The sequence below is a fragment of the Macaca thibetana genome, chromosome 9 (assembly GCF_024542745.1).
Source record: "Macaca thibetana thibetana isolate TM-01 chromosome 9, ASM2454274v1, whole genome shotgun sequence".
NCBI classification, from domain to species: Eukaryota; Metazoa; Chordata; class Mammalia; order Primates; family Cercopithecidae; genus Macaca; species Macaca thibetana.
In genome coordinates this window covers 62,120,851-62,141,413 of record NC_065586.1, presented here as the reverse complement: position 1 = coordinate 62,141,413, position 20,563 = coordinate 62,120,851, and the positions used below count along the sequence as shown (strand labels likewise).

The following is a 20,563-nucleotide window of genomic DNA, read 5'->3' as shown; positions in this document are numbered from 1 at the left end:
AGAGAGCAATGTTTTTTGCTCTAATTCCAAGGGATGCTCTGAGGTTCTCCTGAAATAGTGGATAAGGTTCTGCACCCACATGAGGAGGTATTCCCATCCCACCAGGGAATAAAGGCCCCAGTCTTCTTGGCACGATGCTTTGAGTTAGGTTTAGCCTCCTATAGAAATCAAGATGCATTTATTTATTTATTAGTTTATTGGGTAGGGAAGAGGCTACTGCAGAAGGGACTCTGAAGTGTCCCATCCTCAGCATTACGGAGACATTTCTCATTTAACAAGCTGCTGCCACATCCTAAGTGCTATCTAGAGCAAAGAAGCAGGCATGCTACTTTACAGCCAAATCCAGCAGCCAGCCAGCCATGCGACAGGCCCAGGATGCCAGGGAGATGCTGACATTTGTTCAACAGCTGCTTACAGGCCAGGCATTGCCAGCCAGTTGCAGTTGCATAACTATCATAAAAATGGCTTCCCTGGGTTTACATTTAGGGAAATTGAGGCACAGAAATATGGTAACCTGCCCAAGGACATGTAGACAATAGTTGCTGGTAGCCCAGGCTCTTCCATTTGTCTTAGGCGCTACCATAGATTGAAAGTAGCTGACTCGGCCGGGCGCGGTGGCTCAAGCCTGTAATCCCAGCACTTTGTGAGGCCGAGACGGGTGGATCACGAGGTCCGGAGATCGAGACCATCCTGGCTAACACGGTGAAACCCCGTCTCTAAAAAAAAAAATACAAAAAACTAGCCGGGCGAGGTGGTGGGCGCCTGTAGTCCCAGCTACTTGGGAGGCTGAGGCAGGAGAATGGCGTGAACCCGGGAGGCGGAGCTTACAGTGAGCTGAGATCAGGCCACTGCACTCCAGCCTGGGCGACAGAGCGAGACTCCATCTCAAAAAAAAAAAAAAAAAAAAAAAGAAAGTAGCTGACTCCTGGTAGGGCGTGATGAGCAGAGGTGGGACCCAGGCAGAAGCTGCAAACCCAGGCTTGACCATTTACCTAGTCTATGGCCTTCTGTTCTTTGGACCTCTCTTTCCCCACAAATGAAATGGGAATGACTATCAGAGGCTACACACCAGCTTATGGAGGCAGCCCTAGACACTACCAGTTTTTAAACAATTATTTAATCTGAAGGTTTTTATTTTTATTTACACTTTTAATTTTATTTTGGAACTGATAATAAACTAGGAACATAGTTAAAAATTCAGGAGGCACAAATAAGAATGCAGGGAAGTCTCCCTCCTTAGAGGCAGCCACTCACTGTTAGAAACTTCTTATGTAGCCTTCCAGAGATATTATATGCATATACAAATGCATATGCATATGTATATTTTTCTCTCCCCACTTTTTTTACACACATAGTAGCATATTCTACATACTATCCTGCCCCTTATTTCTTTCAAATAAAGTCGAAAAGGGTTTAAAGATCATTCTTTGCCCATCAGGGGTCCTAATTCTTTTTTTATGGCTGCACAGAACTGTGAATGCCTTTAGACTAGGTTTGCCTTTCTGGGTACATTGCCACAGTCCCCACTATCATGCAGTGGTTTACACCCAGCCTGTTCCACAATTATGTGCTACCTCTGTTGCACTTGCATGGTTGGGGTGACCTCTGAGGACACTTAAAGGTCTAATTTTTAGACCTGTAAAAATTGCCCTTCTCCAGGTCTAATTTTTGTCTTTCTCCCTGATCCTTAAAATGAAGTTCTCCAACCAGGCTTTAGTGACTTTACAGAGCCCAGGGTGAAGGGGCATGGTCATTTTGTAGGCTGGGTGGGTCCCCAGCTGTCCCCAGCCTCAGTTTCTACTTATCTACCCTGTCTCTGTTGCCCTTCTTGCTCCAATAGTGGCCATTGCTTCAGAGGACGACTTTCAGCACAGTTCAAACTCCACCTACAGAACCATAGGCAGCAGTCTGCAAGCTGACCAGGAGGCACTGCTTGAGAAGCTGCTGGACCACCCGCCCCCTGGCCTACAGAGGCCCGAGGACCGCTTCTATGGCACATACATCATCTTCTTCAGCCTGGGCATTGGCAGTCTACTGCCATGGAACTTCCTTGTCACTGCCAAGGAGTACTGGATGTTCAAACTCGGCAACTCCTCCAGCCCAGCCACAGGGGAGGACCCTGAGGGCTCAGACATCCTGGTAAGGGCATGTTTCTCCTGCAAGGCTGGTGGGAGCATACAGAGGCCTCCTGCCTCACATGGCAGGGGAAGATGGAGATTTCAGACACATTTCCAGCCTTTAGATTACTTACTGTTTAGCTTGGGAAGAACATGCAAATTATGGTTCCATGTGGTGTGTATGGTAAACGCAAGAATCTAGAGTCCACACCTCCAGGGGTATGAAGGTATGGACTGAATAGCATTAGTTACAGAAAATTCCAAAAGACTAGTAACTAAAATGAGATGGAAGGTCATTTTTCTCCTATGTTCAATTCTGGTAGGGACAGCCCAAGGCTGGTATGACATTCTATGGCATTAGGAACCCAGTTGCTTCAACTCTGTGCAGCTTTCATGGCCAAGGCCACCTCACAGTACAAGATGGCTGTTGTAGGTCCAGCTATTACATCAGTAGGTAGAAGCAAGAGGAGGAGGAAGAAATGCCTGTTGCCTGTAAGAACACTTCCTGGAAGTGACACACCTTGCTCTTCTTACATTGCATTGGTCAAAACTTAGGCATGTGACCACATCAGCTTACAGAGCATGCTGGGAAATGTAGTCTTTCGATGTAGCTTTATCTCAGAGAACCATGTGCCTGCTAAAATGGGAGGTTCTGTTATGGAAGATGGGGAAAATTAATCCAAAGGGATAATTAGTCTGATCACCATGGGAGAGACTGCTGTGACTTGGAGTTGGTGGGTTTCAAGAAAGGGGAGAAAACGATCCAGGTAGAAGAAAAAGGCTGGGCAATGGCAGAATGGGAGGAAAGTCCAGGTATGTATGACAAACAGTGAAGCTGTGTTTGGGGCACAAGTAAGAGAGAGAGGTCTTGAGATCATTGCCCGGGCCTTGAATGTCAAGGTGAGGAGTCAATTTTGTTTAGTTGACAGGGCTGCTCACTTTGTTGGGTGACTTTTCCAGAGAGGTGGGGGTGGTAGGGGAAGAGGATTAAAGAAAAAAATTATGACACTTGTTAAAACAGTTAAGGAAAGCTTTATTTAAGACTTGTAGTAGGGGAGATAAATGGAGTCCAACTCTGAAAAGGAGACATGGGGATTTATAGCCAAGGGGCAGCATGAGGGGCCGGAGGATGGCACATTTCTAAGAGGAGAGTCAAGGCGAGGCCTCTGCTTGCTGAAAGCAGGCCCAGGACTTACACAGTTGACCCTTGAACAACAGGGGTTCACTTAGATGCAGATTTTTGTTTCAACCAAATGTGGATGGAAAATGCAGTATTTGTGAGTTGTGAAACCTGCATATACAGAGGGCCAATGTTTCCTATTTGTGGTTCTGCAAGACCGACTGAGTATGCTCGGGTTTTGGTACCTGGGGGGGATCCTGGAACCAATCCCTTGAGTACACTGAATGGTGTGAGGAGCTTGATCGGATTTGAGAGAAGGGAATATTCTGGCTCAACTGGCCTAACAGGATGCTTGCTGAAAGCAGGCCTAGGACTTACACAGTCTACTCTTAAACAATATGGGTTTGAATTGTGTTATATGTGAAGTTTTTCAAACAAATGCTGATGGAAAATGTGCTATTAGTAAAGTTCAAAACCTGATTATAGGGAGAGCTGGGTTCCACAAGGCTGACTGGAGACCTGAGTACGTGTGGATTTGGGTATAGGTGGGAGTCCTGGACCAATGCCCTGAGTATATGGAGAGACAGCTGAACATCAGAGGTGGGGAATGAGGAACTCGATCAGATCTCAAAGGTGGGGGTGTAGCAGGACAAGCTGCAGACAAAACTCCTCAGACACTGGATTAAAGAAGGAAGAGATTTTTTATTTGGCCAGAAGCATCGGCAGACTTGCGTCTCAAAAGCCAAACTCTCCGAAGACAGAGTTCCTGGCCCTTTTAAGGGCTTACAAACTCTAAGGGGTTCCACTTGAAAGGGTCATGATAGATTGAGAGCACATGTGGTTAGAGTGGGGGATTAAAAGTAACCTCAGGCCTGGTCATCAGTGACACTGGCTGGTCTTGCCACTGACTTCATTCCTGTTGTTTTTTTAACTTTTACTTTCTCCTCTTCAGAGACAGGAGACAGTAAGAGAAATGGCTTCTCTCCTCATTCCCCCCTTTGAGAACCTCACTCACTAGTGGGAGTTCTCACTCTCATCTTCACTATCCAGGTCTTCCTGCCAATCCAGTTCCATTGATTCCTAGAGTTACATACTCTGTTTTCTAACGGGGATCAAGTAGTTCTAATGGGTTATAGCACTCATCAGGCTGGTCACTTCCTGGGCTGCATATCTTGCACTGGGTGGCATTATACTCACAAGTCCCTTTTAAACAACAAGACTGTTTCAAGTTTTTGCCCTATCTCTGTCTGAGGAAGGTCAGTTGAAGTCCTTACTGTACAAGTCCAAAATTTAAGAAAAATGAATCCCACAATGAGCTTCCTCATGCTTCGGCTGTGCATGGACCAGTCAGCTTCTGGGTATGACTGGAGCAGGGCTTGTCATCTTCAGAGTCACTCTTCAAGGGTTGTCCAGGCTTGGTCTTGCCTCCCAGGTTTCAGGTGCTGCAGGTTTTACACGGCTGTGGTGGATCCAGGCTGGGATTCCCTCTACCTTCACAGTGGTGGGAGTGGTCAGGATGACAGTCTGGGGTCCTTTGCACCATGGCCATAAAGAGGCTACATTCCAGTCCTTAATCCACACTCGATTACCTGGGGAGAAAGGGTGAACTGGGGAGAATAAGCTAACAGGGCATCTCTCATTTACCCAGGCTGAGATTGTGTTATTTTTCCTAAAGCCTGTAGCTGTAACTTAATTTCACCTCACTCTCAGGGAGTGCCTGAAGGTCCCCGCAATGTGGGAGGGGGCCTATGATATATTTCATAATGGGAATATCCTGTTCTTTTAGAAGGGGTACATCTAATTTTAAATAATACCATAGGGAGAGCCTGTATCCGTTTTAATCCTATTTCCTGACATACTTTCCCTAAACTATTTTTGATAGTCCGATTCATCTGCTCCACCTTTCTGGAACTCTGAGGCTGGTAGGCGGCATGCAGTTTCCATGTGATCCCCAATACCTTTGCCGTCTTCTGTACCAAGTCAGCCACAAACACCGCCGGCCTGTTATCTGAGTCGATCCATAAGGGCAGCCCAAATCTAGGAATAAGATCTCAAAGAAGCATATGGGTTACTTCACGAGCTTTCTCAGTTCGTGTTGGATAAGCCTTCACCCACCCAGAGTAGGTACACACAAGAACTAGTAAATACTTGTTACCTCCACACTTTGGCATCTCTGTGAAGTCCACCTGGAGATCTTCAAAGGGGACTGTTCCCATAAACTTGTATACTGGGCGGAACAGCTGGACCTTGCCTCGCATTATGCTGTCGGCAGGTAACACACAGCTGTGTCACCGTTTTGGCAAGGGCTGACAAATGCGAGATGTAGAAATACTGGCCTGACAACTTTTCAAGTGACTCCTGACCTAAATGGGTGGTTTCATGCACAGCCAGTACAACTGCGGCTCCTAGCAGCTATGGCACAGCTACTCTCCCATGTGGTAACCGAATCCATTCTTCCTTCATCACTTGTCCTCCTTCTGCCTGGAGAAAGTCCTTTTCTTTAGAATAAGTAGGTACAAGATCAGGTACTTGAGGGAGCAGGGGGGCTGTGACTGATGCCTGGAAGGGGGCAGATGCTGCTTTTCGAGCCTCTGAGTCAACGCGGGAATTCCCCAAACCCACCAAGGTGGAAGCTCGCTGGTGTCCTCTGCAATGCATAACTGCCACCTTGTGGGCTTTCCATACTACTTCTAATAATTGTAGAATTTATTGTTGATATTTTATGTCCTTTCCCCCAGAGTTCAATAGGCCCTTTTCTTTATATAATGCTCCATGCACTTGAAGGGTTATAAAGGCATACCGAGAATCAGTGTAAATGTTTAGTCTTACCTTCACTGAGTTCTAAGGCCCAAATTAAAGCAGTGAGTTCAGCTTTCTGGGCTGAAGTGCCCTGGGGCTACGATCTGGCTTCAGCAGTGTACAGGGTTACCACTACATACCCTACACATCTCTCTCCTTGTGGGTTGATGAAGCTGCTCCCATCCATGTATAGTTCCCAGTCTACTGATGCCCAAGGCTGGTCCCGGATGTCAGGTCTGCTAAACTGAGTCTAACACTTCTACACAGTCATGCTCGACAGGGTTCTCTGATACCGGGAGCAAGGTGGCAGGGTTCAGGGTGTTACAAACTTCAATGGTTACACAGGGATTTTCACTGTAAAATCCAAGAGCAAACTTTGGTATTTGGTGAGTCTAGCATTCATTAGCCAATGATGTCCTTTAGTATTCATTAAGGTCACCACAGCATGGGGGGCCTTTATGTTCAGGTTTTGCCCAAGAGTCAGTTTATCTGCTTCTTATACTAGCAGGGCAGTTGCTGCCAAGGCCCTCAAACATGGGGGCCATCCTTTAGAAACTCCGTCTAGTTGTTTAGAGAGGTAGGCCACCGGCCTCGGCCAGGGCACCACAGTTTGGGTTAAAACTCCAAGTGCCATCTTTTCTCTCTGACACATACAATGTAAAAGGCTTTGTCAGATCGGGTAGCCCCAGGGCTGGGGCTGACAGAAGTTTTTCCTTTAACTCATGAAAGGCTTGTTGTTGTTGGGATCCCCATTCAAAAGGTTCCTGGTCCCCCGCTTTGTGACCTCATACAAAGGCTTGGCTAATGCTGCAAAGTTTGGGATCCACAGTCTGCAAAACCCCACAGCTCCTAAGAATTCTCTCACCTGCCTTCTGCTCTTAGGCTCCAGTAGATTGCAAATGACCTTCCTCAGTCCAATAACCATTCTGCCAGGTTGAGCAGGGCCCCTTCCTCCTTGTCTGGGACCTCCTGGTCTGAGTCACCTTGTTTTCCTTTTAGCTGAGGGCATTTGTTCTCCCAATGTCCTTTTTTTTTTTTTTTTTAAGTTCTTGGGTACATGTGCACAATGTGAAGGTTTGTTACATATGTATACATGTGCCATGTTGGTGTGCTGCACCCATTAACTTGTCATTTACATTAGGTATATCTCCTAATGCTGTCCCTCCCTGGTTACGCTGCAAACTCTGACAGCCAGGCTCAGTTTCCTTTCCAGGGCACCCCCCCTTCCCTTGCCTCTTTGGAGGGACCCTTCTGATTGCTAATAGGTCAGCATTTCACCAGGCCTGACTTTCATTCTCTTTGCGGTTTTCCTTACGGCTTACTGCATCCCTGTTTACAAACACCTGGTTAGCTATTTCTAATAACTGTGATGTATTCATCCCTGCAAACCCAGACTGTTTCTGCAGTTTTCTTATAATGTCTTCTGTGCTTTTACTAACTAAAGCCATGTTAATCATGCACTGATTTTCAGGGCTATTGGGATCAAAGGATGTGTACATACGATAGGCCTCACACAATCTCGCGTAGAATTGTGCTGGACTGGCCGGGCGTGGTGGCTCACGCCTGTAATCCCAGCACTTTGGGAGGCTGAGACGGGCGGATCACGAGGTCAGGAGATCGACACCATCCTGGCTAACACGGTGAAACCCCGTCTCTACTAAAAATACAAAAAAAATTAGCCGAGCGTGGTGGCAGGTGCCTGTAGTCCCAGCTACTTGGGAGGCTGAGGCAGGAGAATGTGTGAACCCGGGAGGCGGAGCTTGCAGTGAGCTGAGATGAGCCACTGCACTCCAACCTGGGCAACAGAGCGAGACTCCGTCTCAAAAAAAAAAAAAGAATTGTGCTGGACTTTTTTTCCCTGAATGACCTCAGAGACCTTGTTAACGTTTGTGGCTTTCAGGGCTCCCCTCTTTAATCCTTCCAAGACAGCTTCCCTGTATCGATTCGGCCTTTGCATACCCTCTCTTTCATTTGGGTCCCACTGGGGGTCTGTTCCTGGGAACTGGGTCCTCACATACTCTTGGGGGTTTGGTAATCAGCCGGTGCATGTTCCTCTAGCCACTTAGTTGCTGCTTGAAGCACTCTCCACCTTTCATCTGTGTTAAAGAAGAACATGAGCAACTGGTGGCAGTCAGCCCAGGTGGGGTTGTGGGTCTGGATAATAGTTTGGAGCAAATCAATTAGAGCTTGTGGCTTTTCAGTATAGGATGGGATTTGTTTTTCCAGTTGAGAAGGTCGGCAGAGGTGAAGGGCTGGTACACAAAAACATGCCTCTCCACCATGTGCCCTTCCTCATCTATCCCAGTATACCGCTGCTCTCTCAGGGGCATTTGTATCCCAGTTTTGGGTCGTAAACGAGCTGCCAAGGGAGGGGTTTCTCCCGAGGCTTCACCTCCTCTCTAGTCTACTCTAGGTGGCCTAGGGATATGTTTGTCTTGCGGAGGCGCAAGCTCTGTGGGCTCAAGAGTGGGGAGCCTCTCTCCCTGGTAAGGGGAGGGCACCGCTGGGATCACTGGTGCCATCTCCTGCAATGGATCTTCTGATGTTGGGTCGAACAGAACTTTAGGAGTTGATTTTCCACAGCGGGTGGAGTAGGATCCTTCCTTGGCTATCTGTCTCTTTGCTACTAGCACTGCTGCTGCCTGCCCTCTTAGCCACTGTGGGGGATCTAGCATCAGCTGTAACCAAGTGTCTATGTATGGGAACTGGTCTGAGTATCCTGACTCACCAGTTACCTTGTGCCATACCTTAGAAACAAGGGACCTGTCCAGGCTTCCTTCTGATGGCCAACCCACTTCTAATGTTGGCCAATCTATTTTACACAAAGTTCTAAGTTTTCCTGGTGTCATAGTAACCCCATAGTCTCCACTAAATCCTTCCTTGAAATTTTTCAACATAGTTCCTAGCGGACTGGGCATACTTTGTGTCTGATCCATGTTTCCTCGAGACAAAACACCACGCTCACACCACACGCACACCACAGAACAAAGAACAGGTAAAAAGGGCACCCACAACTTTTTCAGTTTACACCAAACCAGAATCAAAACCAAAATCAGAGTATCCAGAAATCCAAGCCAGGTCAAAACCAAAATATCAAGCAATTCAAGTCAACTCAAAAACCAAAGTGCCGGTACAGGCACGCCGTGGGTGATCAGGCCACGCTTCCGCTCAAATGGAGTGGGCAAGTTCCAAAGACCAGTCTTACCAAGTTTCAGATGTCCAGACTTAAAGTGCCAGTTCCTTCCCCGTGTTCAGCCACTGCGCTGATCCTCTGTGGGGGCCTGCTGTGCACTGCTCTGACGAGGCGTTCCAGCCGGGCAATTGCCTACCCAGGAGCGCTCTCAGGATCCGCGTCGCTCAAGCTGGCCAGAGTCCCCCGCAGGGTTGTTCCACAGGGCAGGCCTAAGCAGCAGCTTCGACCGACCGTCTGTTAATCACCTCGCCTCCCAGTCAGGTGAACCAAGAAATGTAGCAGGACGAGCTGCAGACAAAACTCCTCAGACACCGGATTAAAGAAGGAAGAGGTTTATTTATTCGGCCGGGAGCGTCGGCAGACTCACGTCTCCAGAGCCGAGCTCTCCGAAGACAGTGTTCCTGGCCCTTTTAAGGACTTACAAGGGGTTCCACGTGAAAGGGTCGTGATAGATTGAGAGCACATGTGGTTAGAGTGGGGGGGTTAATCTTTTAATCTCAGGCCTGGTCATCAGTGGCACCGGCTGGTCTTGCCACTGACTTCATTCCTGTTGTTTTTCAACTTTTACTTTGTCCTCTTCAGAGACAGGAGACAGTAAGAGAAATGGCTTCTCTCCTCAGGGGCATGCTGGCTAATCTGACTTGGCAAGGTTCTTGGCTAAGACTGGGTTGGGCAGGCAGAAGTCAGGACTGGGGTTGGGGCCAAGGTCGAGGATGGGGCTCAGAGGAACCTGACAAAAGTTTGGTCAAGGAGAGTCTTGGTCAGGAGCCTCCATTTCCACAGCTAACCCAGGCTGGTGTCTGCTGTCACGTGAGAGCATGGGGAGGCAAGGACTTCTCCGACAAATGCCAAGATGGGATGTAGCCGGCTGCCCAGCTGTGCCCTTCTTCTCTAGGGGTGCCTCAGAAACAAGAAGGAGGTATGCTAGCAGACCCCAGCCGCACCTTCCAGTGGCCCAGGAGGTGGCTCATCACTGCTTCCCAGAAGGAAATCCTTGGCCTCGCCCCAAGGAGCTGTCCTCAGTTTTATAGGCATGAATCTGCCATAACGAGGAGGCATCCCTGTTGTCCATCTCAAGGACTCACTGCGGCTACACATGTGGATCACCCAGGGAGCTTCTTAAAAAAACACCAGTTCATGGTCCTTTTGTAGTTCATGAACGTGATGACTGGGTTTCCACGCACATGTGTGAGATGGGCCTCCCTCAAACCTTGTTGTGTCATTGGCACATTACCTGTCCAATGAAAAGAAATAAAAATACCAGTGTGGGCCATGCCCCAGGGATTCTGATTAGATTAGCCTGAGCTGGGGTGTAGACATTGATATGCTTACAACTTCATACTTCCACACTCCCCTACTCCACCCCTCAACTTCCCCCATGATCTGACACATCTGACACCTGTGAGGGCCTTTTCTGTTAACTGAGGAACTCATAGATGCCTCCCGGGGCCAGAGCAATGGGATATAAACCATTTCTAAGGCTGAGGAAGTGCCACAGGAAGGCAGCAGAGTAGTTTACAGCCTCTCGACTCAAGGTGTGGTCCTCAGACCAGCGGCCTCATCTGGGAGCTTGTTAGTGATGCGGTCTCCCGCCCACCCGAGGCCGATTGAGACAGGGCCTGTGAGCTGCCAAGCCCTTCGGGTGACTGAAGGGCACAGTAGGGTTTGTGGTGCACTGGACAGGGCTTGGCTGTGTGACCTCTCCGTGCTGCCTCATGTTTCTGGACTGTATTAGTACTTTTTTTTTTTTTGAGACAGAGTCTTACACTGTCACCCAGGCTGGAGTGCAGTGGCACAGTCAAGCCTCACTGCAGCCTCGACCTCCCTGGGCTCAAGTGATGCTCTTGCCTCAGCCTCCTGAGTAACTGAGACTACAGGCGCACGCCACCATGCCTGGCCAATTTTTTGTATTTATTGTAGAGACAGAGTCTCACTATGTTGCCCAGGCTGGTCTCAAACTCCTGGGTTCAAGAGATCCACCCGCCTCGGCCTCCCAAAGTGCTGGGATTATAGGCATGAGCCACCACACCCTGTCATCTTTCTGGTATGTTAAAGGAAGATATTATAATACTACCACCAACTTCTTAGGGCTGTTGTGAGGATTAAGTATATTAATATGTGTTAAAAAGCAGTTAGGACAGGCCTGGCACGCCTATCCGAAGTGCCGTATAAACTATGATTGTGATGATCATTTGGGGGATGGGGCCCATGCTTCTAAGCTGTCTGGAGCCCTGGTGCATTTCCGCAGGCGCAGGCTTAGCCCGGGTGCTTTACAATCCACTTTTATTTACCAGTGACTCCGATGTCCCAGCTTTCTGCCAGCCGCAGTAAATCACCTGGCCTACTGGGCTTCCTCCAGAAGGTCCCTGCCTGTCTCGGCCGGCACAGAGCTAGATTGCGTGTGCACCTGCCCTGCCCCTCCTCTGTCCACCACCAGGCCCCCAGGATCAAGCAGCCTCTGGAGGGAGGGGTGCCCAGGCTTGGCTCTGGGAGCAGCCCTCGCCCTGTGTACTGCTTTCACCGCAAGGCGATCCCTTCCCAGCTGCAGGCACTTGGCATTCTGAGCCCTGCTACGATGCTTTATGGCCTCTCTCCAACTGCTGGCAGGTGCAGATGTAGTACCTGCGGCTGCCCGGAGCTCCTGGCTCTTGGCATCGGAGATGAGAGACCTGTCACCCCTCGATTCATGGGCCGGGTTTGGGAAGCGAGCATGCTGGGGCGTTTCTGCATTTTGCGGGCCATTTTTCTTTGCCTCATTCCTCATCCCAGCCACCCACCTCCCCAGCTCTTTCCTCCTCTCTTCCTGATTTCCCTGCGAGAGGCTGCCTGTCTGCCCTGTCACCTGAGGGCCACTTTGGGGGAAGGAGGAGGAGAGTCAAATGGTCCTGTCTCTAGCCACCACCTGCAACTCAATAGCTGTGGGTCTAGATGTTTATTCTTTCCTGTACTTTCCTTTGAACATTTTCTGGGGATGAATACCATTTGATGGGGAGCAAGACCCAGGAGGAGGGTTTACCCAGACACCCCCTCCCCCAAATTATGTCACTTTCAAGGTCAGCGGGCTCATTTCCTTCTGCCTGGACAAATGTGGGGATGCCTTAGTATCCTGCTCACTCTGCCCTCCTGTCTCTATTCTCTGGAATAAGAACCTCCAATCTATCACAGGCCTGCTGGCCCAGGGACAAACAAAATTAGAGCATAAATGAGGAAGAATTGATAAGAAAAGATGGCACAGGGGCCTGCAACAGCTGGCATTGCCTGAGCCCGACTCTGGGCCCACCATGCTGGCAGGGGTATTGCATGTGCTGTTTCTCATTAGCCCTGCAATGCAAGTCTTCGTAACCCTTTTCTTAAGACAAAAACCAGAGGCTCAGAGAGGCTAGGTAACCTGCCTGAGATCACACAGCTAGAAAGAGCTATAGAGAATTTTATGGGGCATTGAGGTGGATAGATGATTACAGACTCATTCATACTCAGAGAGTGGTATATAGGGTATATCCTGGAGATGCCCCACCCCCTACCCCCCACACTTTGACTCCACCAAACACCATCTTCCTTCCTTTGGAGAGCCTGCCCTTGATCTGGCCTCCTTTTCCAGCCTGAAACCACAGGTGCCTGTGTTCTACCCCTGGGTCCTGGACCCAGCATCCCTTCTCCTTTCCCCACCTGACCTGTTTAGCTGGAGGTCCTTCCCAGCTCTGGGGTTGTAAGCCATCCCCTGCCCTGTGGGGCCTCCTCACCCTTCCCCAGGCTCTCCTGCAGGCCTGTATTGGCTGCCCTTGGCCTAGAACAGAACAGTGAGCTGAACAAGCCCCACTTACTGCCCCGGAGAGAAGAGTGTCTGCACCTTCTCTTGGCCATTCCTTGTTGCAAGGCCCCCACAGTCGCTCTCCACACCTTCCTTCCTGTGTACCTCGGTCTGCCCAGGGACTCCTCTCTGAGGGACTGCAGGACACAGCCAGGTCATGGGTGGGACCTACAGCCCGACTTGGTGTCAGCAGGGCTGGGACCTGGGCCAGGCACTCTACTGATGCCCCTGTCCATCCCCCCATCTGACCAGGAGGCACCCCACCACTCAGTCCCGGGGGTGAGGCAGGAGACAGAATCATCTCGTCTCCGGGCACGTCCCCTGAAGCCACCTCTCTGAGTTAGGGGCTCCACGTCTGGGTCTTCAGAGAAGCATCATACTTCCCCATCACATCCTGCCCTATAGCTCACGGAGACCGAGCGCTGGCTGGGTGGGAGCCGCGGCTCTCAGCACTTTGCCTGCATTATCTCATGCAGCCCCACAGCACCCCTGTAGGTCAGGAACTGTTATCATCCACCATGACAGATGAGGAGGCCTCCCCCGCCAGTGAATAAAACTCTCTTACTTTACATCCTGTGCCCCTGGCACACCTGGCATGGCACCCAACACATAATAGCACATAAATATTTGTCACATTAGTTATCATAAGGCTGAGAAGGAAAGCTCCACAACCCAATCCATGAGAGTGATGCCATGGCTCTGCAAGGGAGCAGAAGAAGCTCTGGGTGTCACAGCGGCTACCAGTAAAGGAGTTCTGATCTTTCAGGTGTGTTGGCATAGACATGAAGTGGGGTTCCTGCCATAGGGAAGGTAGCCAGGTTGTCCTGGTTCAGCAAGTGGGGGACGTAGGGCATCCCCTCCCCTAATTTCCAGTCCCTTAGTTCTGGTCCAGTCTCTCAGCCCTGCAAAGCAGCAAGGCTGATCTGCCCTTGAAGTGCGGACCTCCCAGTCCAAGGAGGAAGTGTTCAAAGGAAGCAGGATAAGCTTATGTGGAGAAGAGGAAGCTGGAGGACAGGTTATCAGAGGTTACCAAGTCCCTGCCATGCAGCCTGTACCCACCTCCCACATGACCTGCCATCTTCCTTCCACATGACATCCTGGTGAGTTAGGTACTGTCATCCCAGTTGCCAAATGAAATCAAGGCTCACAGACTTTAGGCCACTGACCCAAGGTCACTTGCTAGCAAGTGATAGAACTGCAGAGCCCATGCTTATAACCAGCGTGTTCTCCAAGCTATCTGTCTACCTTGGCACTCTCAGCCCTGGCTGCACATCGGGATCACCTGGGAAGCTTTTAGAAAATACCCCACCGGCATGCGCCTGTAATCCCAGCTACCCAGGAGGCTGAGGCAGGAGAATCACTGGAACCTGGAAGGCAGAGGCTGCAGTGAACCGAGATCGTGCCAATGCACTCCAGCCTGGGCAACAGAGCAAGAATCTGTCTCAAAAGAGAAAAGAACAGAAAAGAAAATACCCCACATCCCACGTGTTCCACTCACCCAATTCTAATTCCTTCTGAGGGGCCTGGGCACAAGCATTTTAAGTTCTCCAGATAAGGCTAATGTGTAGCCAGATAACCATGATCCAGGCCAGGCATGGTGGTGTGTACCTATAGTCCCAGCTACTCAGGAGGCTGAGATGGGAGAACAGAACAGTGAGCTTGAGCCTAGGAGTTCGTGACCAGACTTGGCAACATAGTGAAACCCCAGTCTCAAAACAAAAAGGACTATGATTCAAGTAAAACGTTACCACATAGGGGGAAGAAGCAGCTGTCCTCTGCCTCCACTAGAGTACCCATTAACCCATTAAACAGGCAAAGGCTACATCATGAGAGACTTAGGTGAGCCTTCTGGGAGAACTTCCTGCCATGCAAGTCAAGTTGTCAAACCTAGCAGTGAAGGGGACAGTTTCCCCCTTGGAGAATTAGGGCCACCATCCTGCGGGAAGTGCAAGGAGGTGGCCTAGTCTACCTTAGAGTATGGGGTTCCTCATGGGACTCCCTACAAATGTAGGTGGTTGGAGGGTTCGGTGCTTGTCTAACGGAAATGCTCTGGGCTTGAGCTGCACCCGCGAGCCCACAGTTCCACGCCAACCAGTGGCGGCCCCTGGAGGAGCCTTTGCCCTTTCTCTTGGTAATGCTCCCCTTTGCTGGGCCAGGGGGCCAAGGGCTGTAGTTAGGAGATGGGGGCTCCACAGCCACCCTCCTCTTCCTTCCAATTTCCGAGGCTCCTGGAAAAGGAGTGATAGGGCCAACTGGGCTCAATGTGGGCATCCTACACCTGGGGTGGCACAAAGCAAGAGCAAGTGAAACTGGAGAGCAGAAGAGAGGCAGTCCTGAGGCCCTGACCCAGCTGGGTAACCTCTCTGTGCTGTATCAGGGAGTGGAGGCTCCCTGTTCCCAGAGGTTTAAGAGTCATAGGACAACTGTTTGGTAAAGGCTCCATAGCTGGGTGAAAGGTGGATTAGTCCTGTCTCAAAGGACCACAAGGTAGCTGGGAGGAACCCAGATTTGGCAACAGAGGGACTCTAGTCTAGCAGTGCCCTTACCTACTGTGTGGGTTGGGGACAGGCTCTGTGGCCCCTGGGCCTTCTGCCCACAGACCCACCTGGCAGCATTTACATAACGCTGCAGACACAGGTAGGGCGGAAAGTCCTGACAGTTATGGCGTGCCTTATAAGGTGGTGGCCGCTGTGTGAGGACTTTGCTAAATCCCAACATTCACTACCTTTACTAAACTCTTACCATGTGCCAGGCACTGCTAAGGGTACAAATTCATTCATTAACTCAGCAATATTTATTAAGCAATCTACTGTGTGCTAGACGTTTTTTTTTTTCCCATTTTTTTTTGTTTTTTGTTTTTTGTTTTTTTTAAGAGTCCGAAGACATAGGTTTATTATGCCCTTTATACAGAGAAGGAAACCAAGGTTGAAAAAGTTTAAGTCATTTGCCCCCAGGTACAAAGTATGTGACAACTGGGACTCAGACTGGGGCCCTGTCAACCCATGTATTTATTATCTTAACCCCAGTGCTTTATATCAGCGTTTTCAAAATTTTTTTGAGCATGATGGCTATCTCACCTGGCAAGACCTTTGTATCTATAATGCAGACAACAGTTTCATGAAGCTGCATCTGTACTTAAAAAAGGAAACTGCACTCTGACTGCAGTTTCAAGGAGGAGCAAGTGATCAACAGTGGCAGTGCTGGTTGTAAGCCTTGCAGAATGAGGATGGAGCATTTGACCTTGTGCAGGTTCCTGGTGACCTTGGGGAGCAGCATTGTGGAGGATGGGGGGAGAGGCAGAGGAGACAGCAAACTCAAGGAATTTTACTTTAAATGGGAGCAGGACAATGAGGCACAAGCTGCAGGGAACTGTAATTCAGAAGGGGAAGAATGTTCTGTTCTTTTATTTTTAATACGAGAGACATGGCAGGGAGTTTGTGTGCAGAAGCAAATGATCCAGCAGAGAAGGAAAAACGCGTGATGAAGAAGAGGGAACTTACCTGAGCGAGGTCCATGAGCAGGCCAGAGGGCTCGGGTGCACAGAGAAGGCTCCCCGAAAAAGATGCAGACAGCTCACTCACCTTTAGTAAGAAAGAAGGCAACAAAGGATTAAATAGAATAAAATAAAATTCTGGTCGTGACCCATCAAATGGATTTCATATTCTTTAATGAGCTGTGCAACAACTCATTAAACTTTGAACAACCTGCTCTGCCTGTTTCCCCCTAACTTTGTAGCCATCTATGAGGATGTGGCATGTCCTCATTGTACAGAGGAGGAAAGTAGAGACAGTAACTCGTTAGTGTCACATAGCTAATAAGACCAGAATGGGGGCCGCAGCCCAGGGTACCTGAATCAGTATCAGATTTCCTGGGACATTTGGAAAATACCTGGATTCCTGGACCTTTCTGTGATGACTTTATCTCCTTGGGTGAGGCCTGGGCATTGTTGCCAGGTGATCCTGATGCCAGCTGGCCAGGGGAACAGGTATTCAGGAGTCTCTCTTTGTGCCAGATGGTGTTCCTGCAGACCCATTTTAGTGCTACTCAGATCTCTCTCCAAATGGAAACAATGTTTAGACTCCCTTTGGCAATCCTCTTTTATTCTTTTTTTCTTTTTCTTTTCCTTTTTTTTTTTCTTTTTTGAGACAGAGTCTTGCTGTATCGCCCAGGCTGGAGTGAAGTGGTGCGATCTCGGCTCCTGGGTTCACTCCGCCTCCCAGGTTCAAGCAATTCTCCTGCCTCAGCCTCCTGAGTAGCTGGGATTACAGGAGCCTGCCACCATGCCTGGGTAATTTTTGTATTTTTAGTAGAGATAGGGTTTCACCATGTTGGCCAGGTTGGTCTTGAACTCCTGACCTCAAGTGATCCGCCCACCTTGGCCTCTCAAAGTGCTGGGATTACAGGCGTGAGCCACTGCACCGTACCAGTAATCCACTTTTTAAGAGCAGAATTCCCAAGAGTGGAGAAGGGTACAACACCCCTCCTCCCGCGTATTAAAGTGGGATTTTGCCTGAGCTTTGTCATCCTAGGAAAGGAGATGGGGAGTCTGAGGTCAGGCAGGATGCGGGGGGCTTCAGGCTTTCTGCCTCTGGGTGTGCGTGAGTGGCTGCCAGTTGCTTTGGCTGGCGTGGATGACTGCTCTAAACCATTTTTAAAAATTAGAACCAAAGTGAGTCATTTTTTAAAATCCCCTTGTCCACCCTCTGATTCTAACTGCGGGCCCAGCCAGCATGCCATTCCCAATAAATAATACACCTGTGATGGCTTTTTCTTCTGTTTTTAGCTCTTGCTGCGTCCTACAGAGGGGGAAAAAAAAGCCTAGTTTGAAACACTGTCAGTCATGCCTTTGGTGGCCTCAGCTTCTCTAGTTCTTTTCTTATTTTCTCCCTAAGTGCTCACGACCCCTTTTTCCCCACCTGCGCTATGCTCCCTTGCCCTCCGGGCTATCGACTGCTCCCTCTCTGCCTTCAATTTCTTCCTACAGATATCCTTAAAATCCAGAGGCGATTTCCTGGACAAATTAGAAGATGGCCTGGACCTTAAGTGTTCAAGTGTCTCTTTAACATGATTGATCATCACAAGTGTCCAGATAGCGGAACCTAAATTAGAGTCTGCACTGAGGAGCCCAGCGCTTTCGACACAGGCAGGGAGCCTGGGAGGGGTCTGCGGCACTGGGTGCCTGGGGCCTCCTTGCTGGCCTCTTGCAGGTCCTCACTGCCTGTGCTTCTGTGCGCGTCTGTGCCTGTCTGCATGCAGGCACCTGAGGCCTAGAGCAGCCTGTGGTTTCTGCCCACACGCACCTCCAAAGAGAAACGGCCTCCCCAAGGCGGGAGCGGTCTGTTGTTGAGGAAGTGCCTGCCAGGGGTTGGCTAAGGACTCTCTCTTCCTGATGGTCCCTCATGTTTTCTACTACAGAGAGAGGCTGGAGCACCCCCAGACCACCTCCTCATTACCACCAGGTCACAGGGCAGGCCCTTGTGCCTGGTCATCAGCCTCGTGACAGTGATGCACGGGACCCTCTGGGGGATGCACAAGCCTCCCCGGTCAGGCAAGGGCTGCGTGGGTAGATGGGGAGTTTTCTTGAAAGGCCTTCTTCCTCTTTTCCCTATCACATGGCAGAAGTCAGGCTGCAGAAGAGGAAAGACTGGCTGGCCCGAGCATCAGCAGTGGCCGAGCCTCCAATCAGCTCATCCTCAGGGAGCTGGAGGTCACTCGTGCATGGATCCGTGAGGTTCCCAGTTTCTCTGACCCCTCGGTTTCTGAGCCCTTACTCTGCCTATTCAGGTTCCAGCCTGAGAGTACATGGGGGAAATAAAAGGGAAAAGAATCAAAGCAGTCAGCTTGCCCCTTACTAGGAGGCCTCATGAAGGCTTGGCCGAGGCAGGATATAAGGGTAGATAGAAATGAGGTTTCCGTCTTCCTTGCTCACTCTGCCTGGCAGAAAGACTCTGGATTCAGGAGAGCTGGCTTCTGTTTCTGACTGTGTTTCAAACTTGCTGGGTGACCTGAGACCATGTCCTCCTTTGAGAAATGAAGATATTAGACCGTAGATTGGGATCCAGAAACTTTTCCTGCAAAGGGCCAGATGGTTCGTATTTTAGGCTTTGTGGGCCCCACAGTCTCTGTTTGCGATCTCAGCTCTGCCCTTGCAGAGTGAAAGCTGCCCTTGACAACACATAAACAAATGGGCTGACCGAAGGCCGACCGCGCTCCAGTGTTCACACAAAGGAAGAGGGCAGACTTGGCCCGGGGATAGCCTGTTGCCAACCTCTGGACTGGGAACACTCCCTTATGGCTCTTTCCCAGTTCTGTGATCTATTACAGAGGTACCTACCCTGCTGAATTTGTCTTCATATCACTGACCACTGCCTGGCCTATTATCTATTTGTTTATGCATTTGCTGGCCGTCTCTTTGACTAGATGGGCAGTTCCATAAAGGCAGGAACTTGAGCTGAATCTCCTATGTCTACAACATTTAGTGAGCTCAGTAAATATTTGCAGAAGGATGAATCCATCTGTGAGTATTTGTGGAGAGGAGAGAGGGACGGGAGGAAGAACCGCCATCAACTGAGTGTGCACTGTGGTCCTGCGACGCACCTGCACCACAGCCTGCACACCCGGGCCTGCCTGGGCCCCAGCCTCATCCCCCCTTTCCCCATCCCCATCCATACTCCAGCTCACCCCTGTGGAGGCTTGAACACATCAAGCTCTTTCCTGACTCAGGGTCAGCCGTACCCTGTTCCCTCTGTCCAGGCTCTAGGTTAGCCAATTATTTGTTTTTCAGTTTTATTGCATTTACCCTAATTTGCAGTCTTTCCCCCACACACTTGCTATTGATTCTTTTTTTTTCTTTTTCTTTTTCTTTTTTTTTTTTTTTTTTGTGCCTCCCTAACTAGAACACTGGCATCCCCAGCCCCTAGAACACATTGGGCACATACAAGGTGCTTGGCCATCATTTGTTGAATGAGTGAATGAGCTCTAGAAGGTCAACCACCTTTCACCTTTAGTGAGTGAATAGATGAATGGGTAAATTAACCACTGCCACCTGCTTCTTCCCATCTGCTCCCTCCACCCCTTTCTGCCAGGTGATTCCCTCTATGCCCAGCACTGCCCCCATACTGTTTGGCATTGAGAAGCCCCCAGAGCTCCCCAGTACCTTCAAAAACAAAACCTCTCTTTAGGCAGCTGCCTGAGACCACCCCCGAATCGGCCCTCAGCCACTCTTGCCTCCACATACCCCGTTATTTCTCCAAGTGGAGCCCCCAAGGTTTCCTGAAAAGGAGCCTAGCGAGGGGACAGTGCAGCAAAGTGCACGAGGGGCCTGGAGGCGAGGCTGCAAGGAGGAGGAGGCGTAGCAGTAGCAGTCACAGGGAGGCTGATTGATAAGGCGTGTAGGCTAAGGGTGGCCAGGCCCAGGGAGGAGCTTGAGCAAAAGCATGGAGGGGATGCCTGGGGGAGAGGCTAGAACCCGAGGGGAGACTGGGTGGATGTGTGAGCCATAGTCAGGCGATGTGGAGACGGGACCA

At 49.9% G+C, this 20,563-nt stretch overlaps 2 protein-coding genes and 1 non-coding gene across 7 annotated transcripts in view; 2 read left to right on the top strand and 1 right to left on the bottom strand.

Moving 5' to 3' along the window:
* Positions 1-20,563, bottom strand: part of PCBD1 (pterin-4 alpha-carbinolamine dehydratase 1) — a 1,172,580-nt gene that overhangs the window by 450,719 nt on the left and 701,298 nt on the right. The gene's annotated exons all lie outside the window — the stretch shown is intronic.
* Positions 1-20,563, top strand: part of SLC29A3 (solute carrier family 29 member 3) — a 50,275-nt gene that overhangs the window by 1,974 nt on the left and 27,738 nt on the right. For both annotated transcript variants that reach the window (XM_050803631.1, XM_050803632.1), the window contains one exon: positions 1,841-2,139. In XM_050803631.1, the coding sequence (XP_050659588.1) occupies positions 1,841-2,139 (299 nt within the window). Of the gene's footprint in view, positions 1-1,840; positions 2,140-20,563 lie in introns of those variants that run through there.
* LOC126963499 (small nucleolar RNA U13) lies at positions 10,370-10,473 on the top strand. The gene has a single exon (XR_007729128.1). It is a non-coding gene; the product is annotated as a small nucleolar RNA U13 (small nucleolar RNA).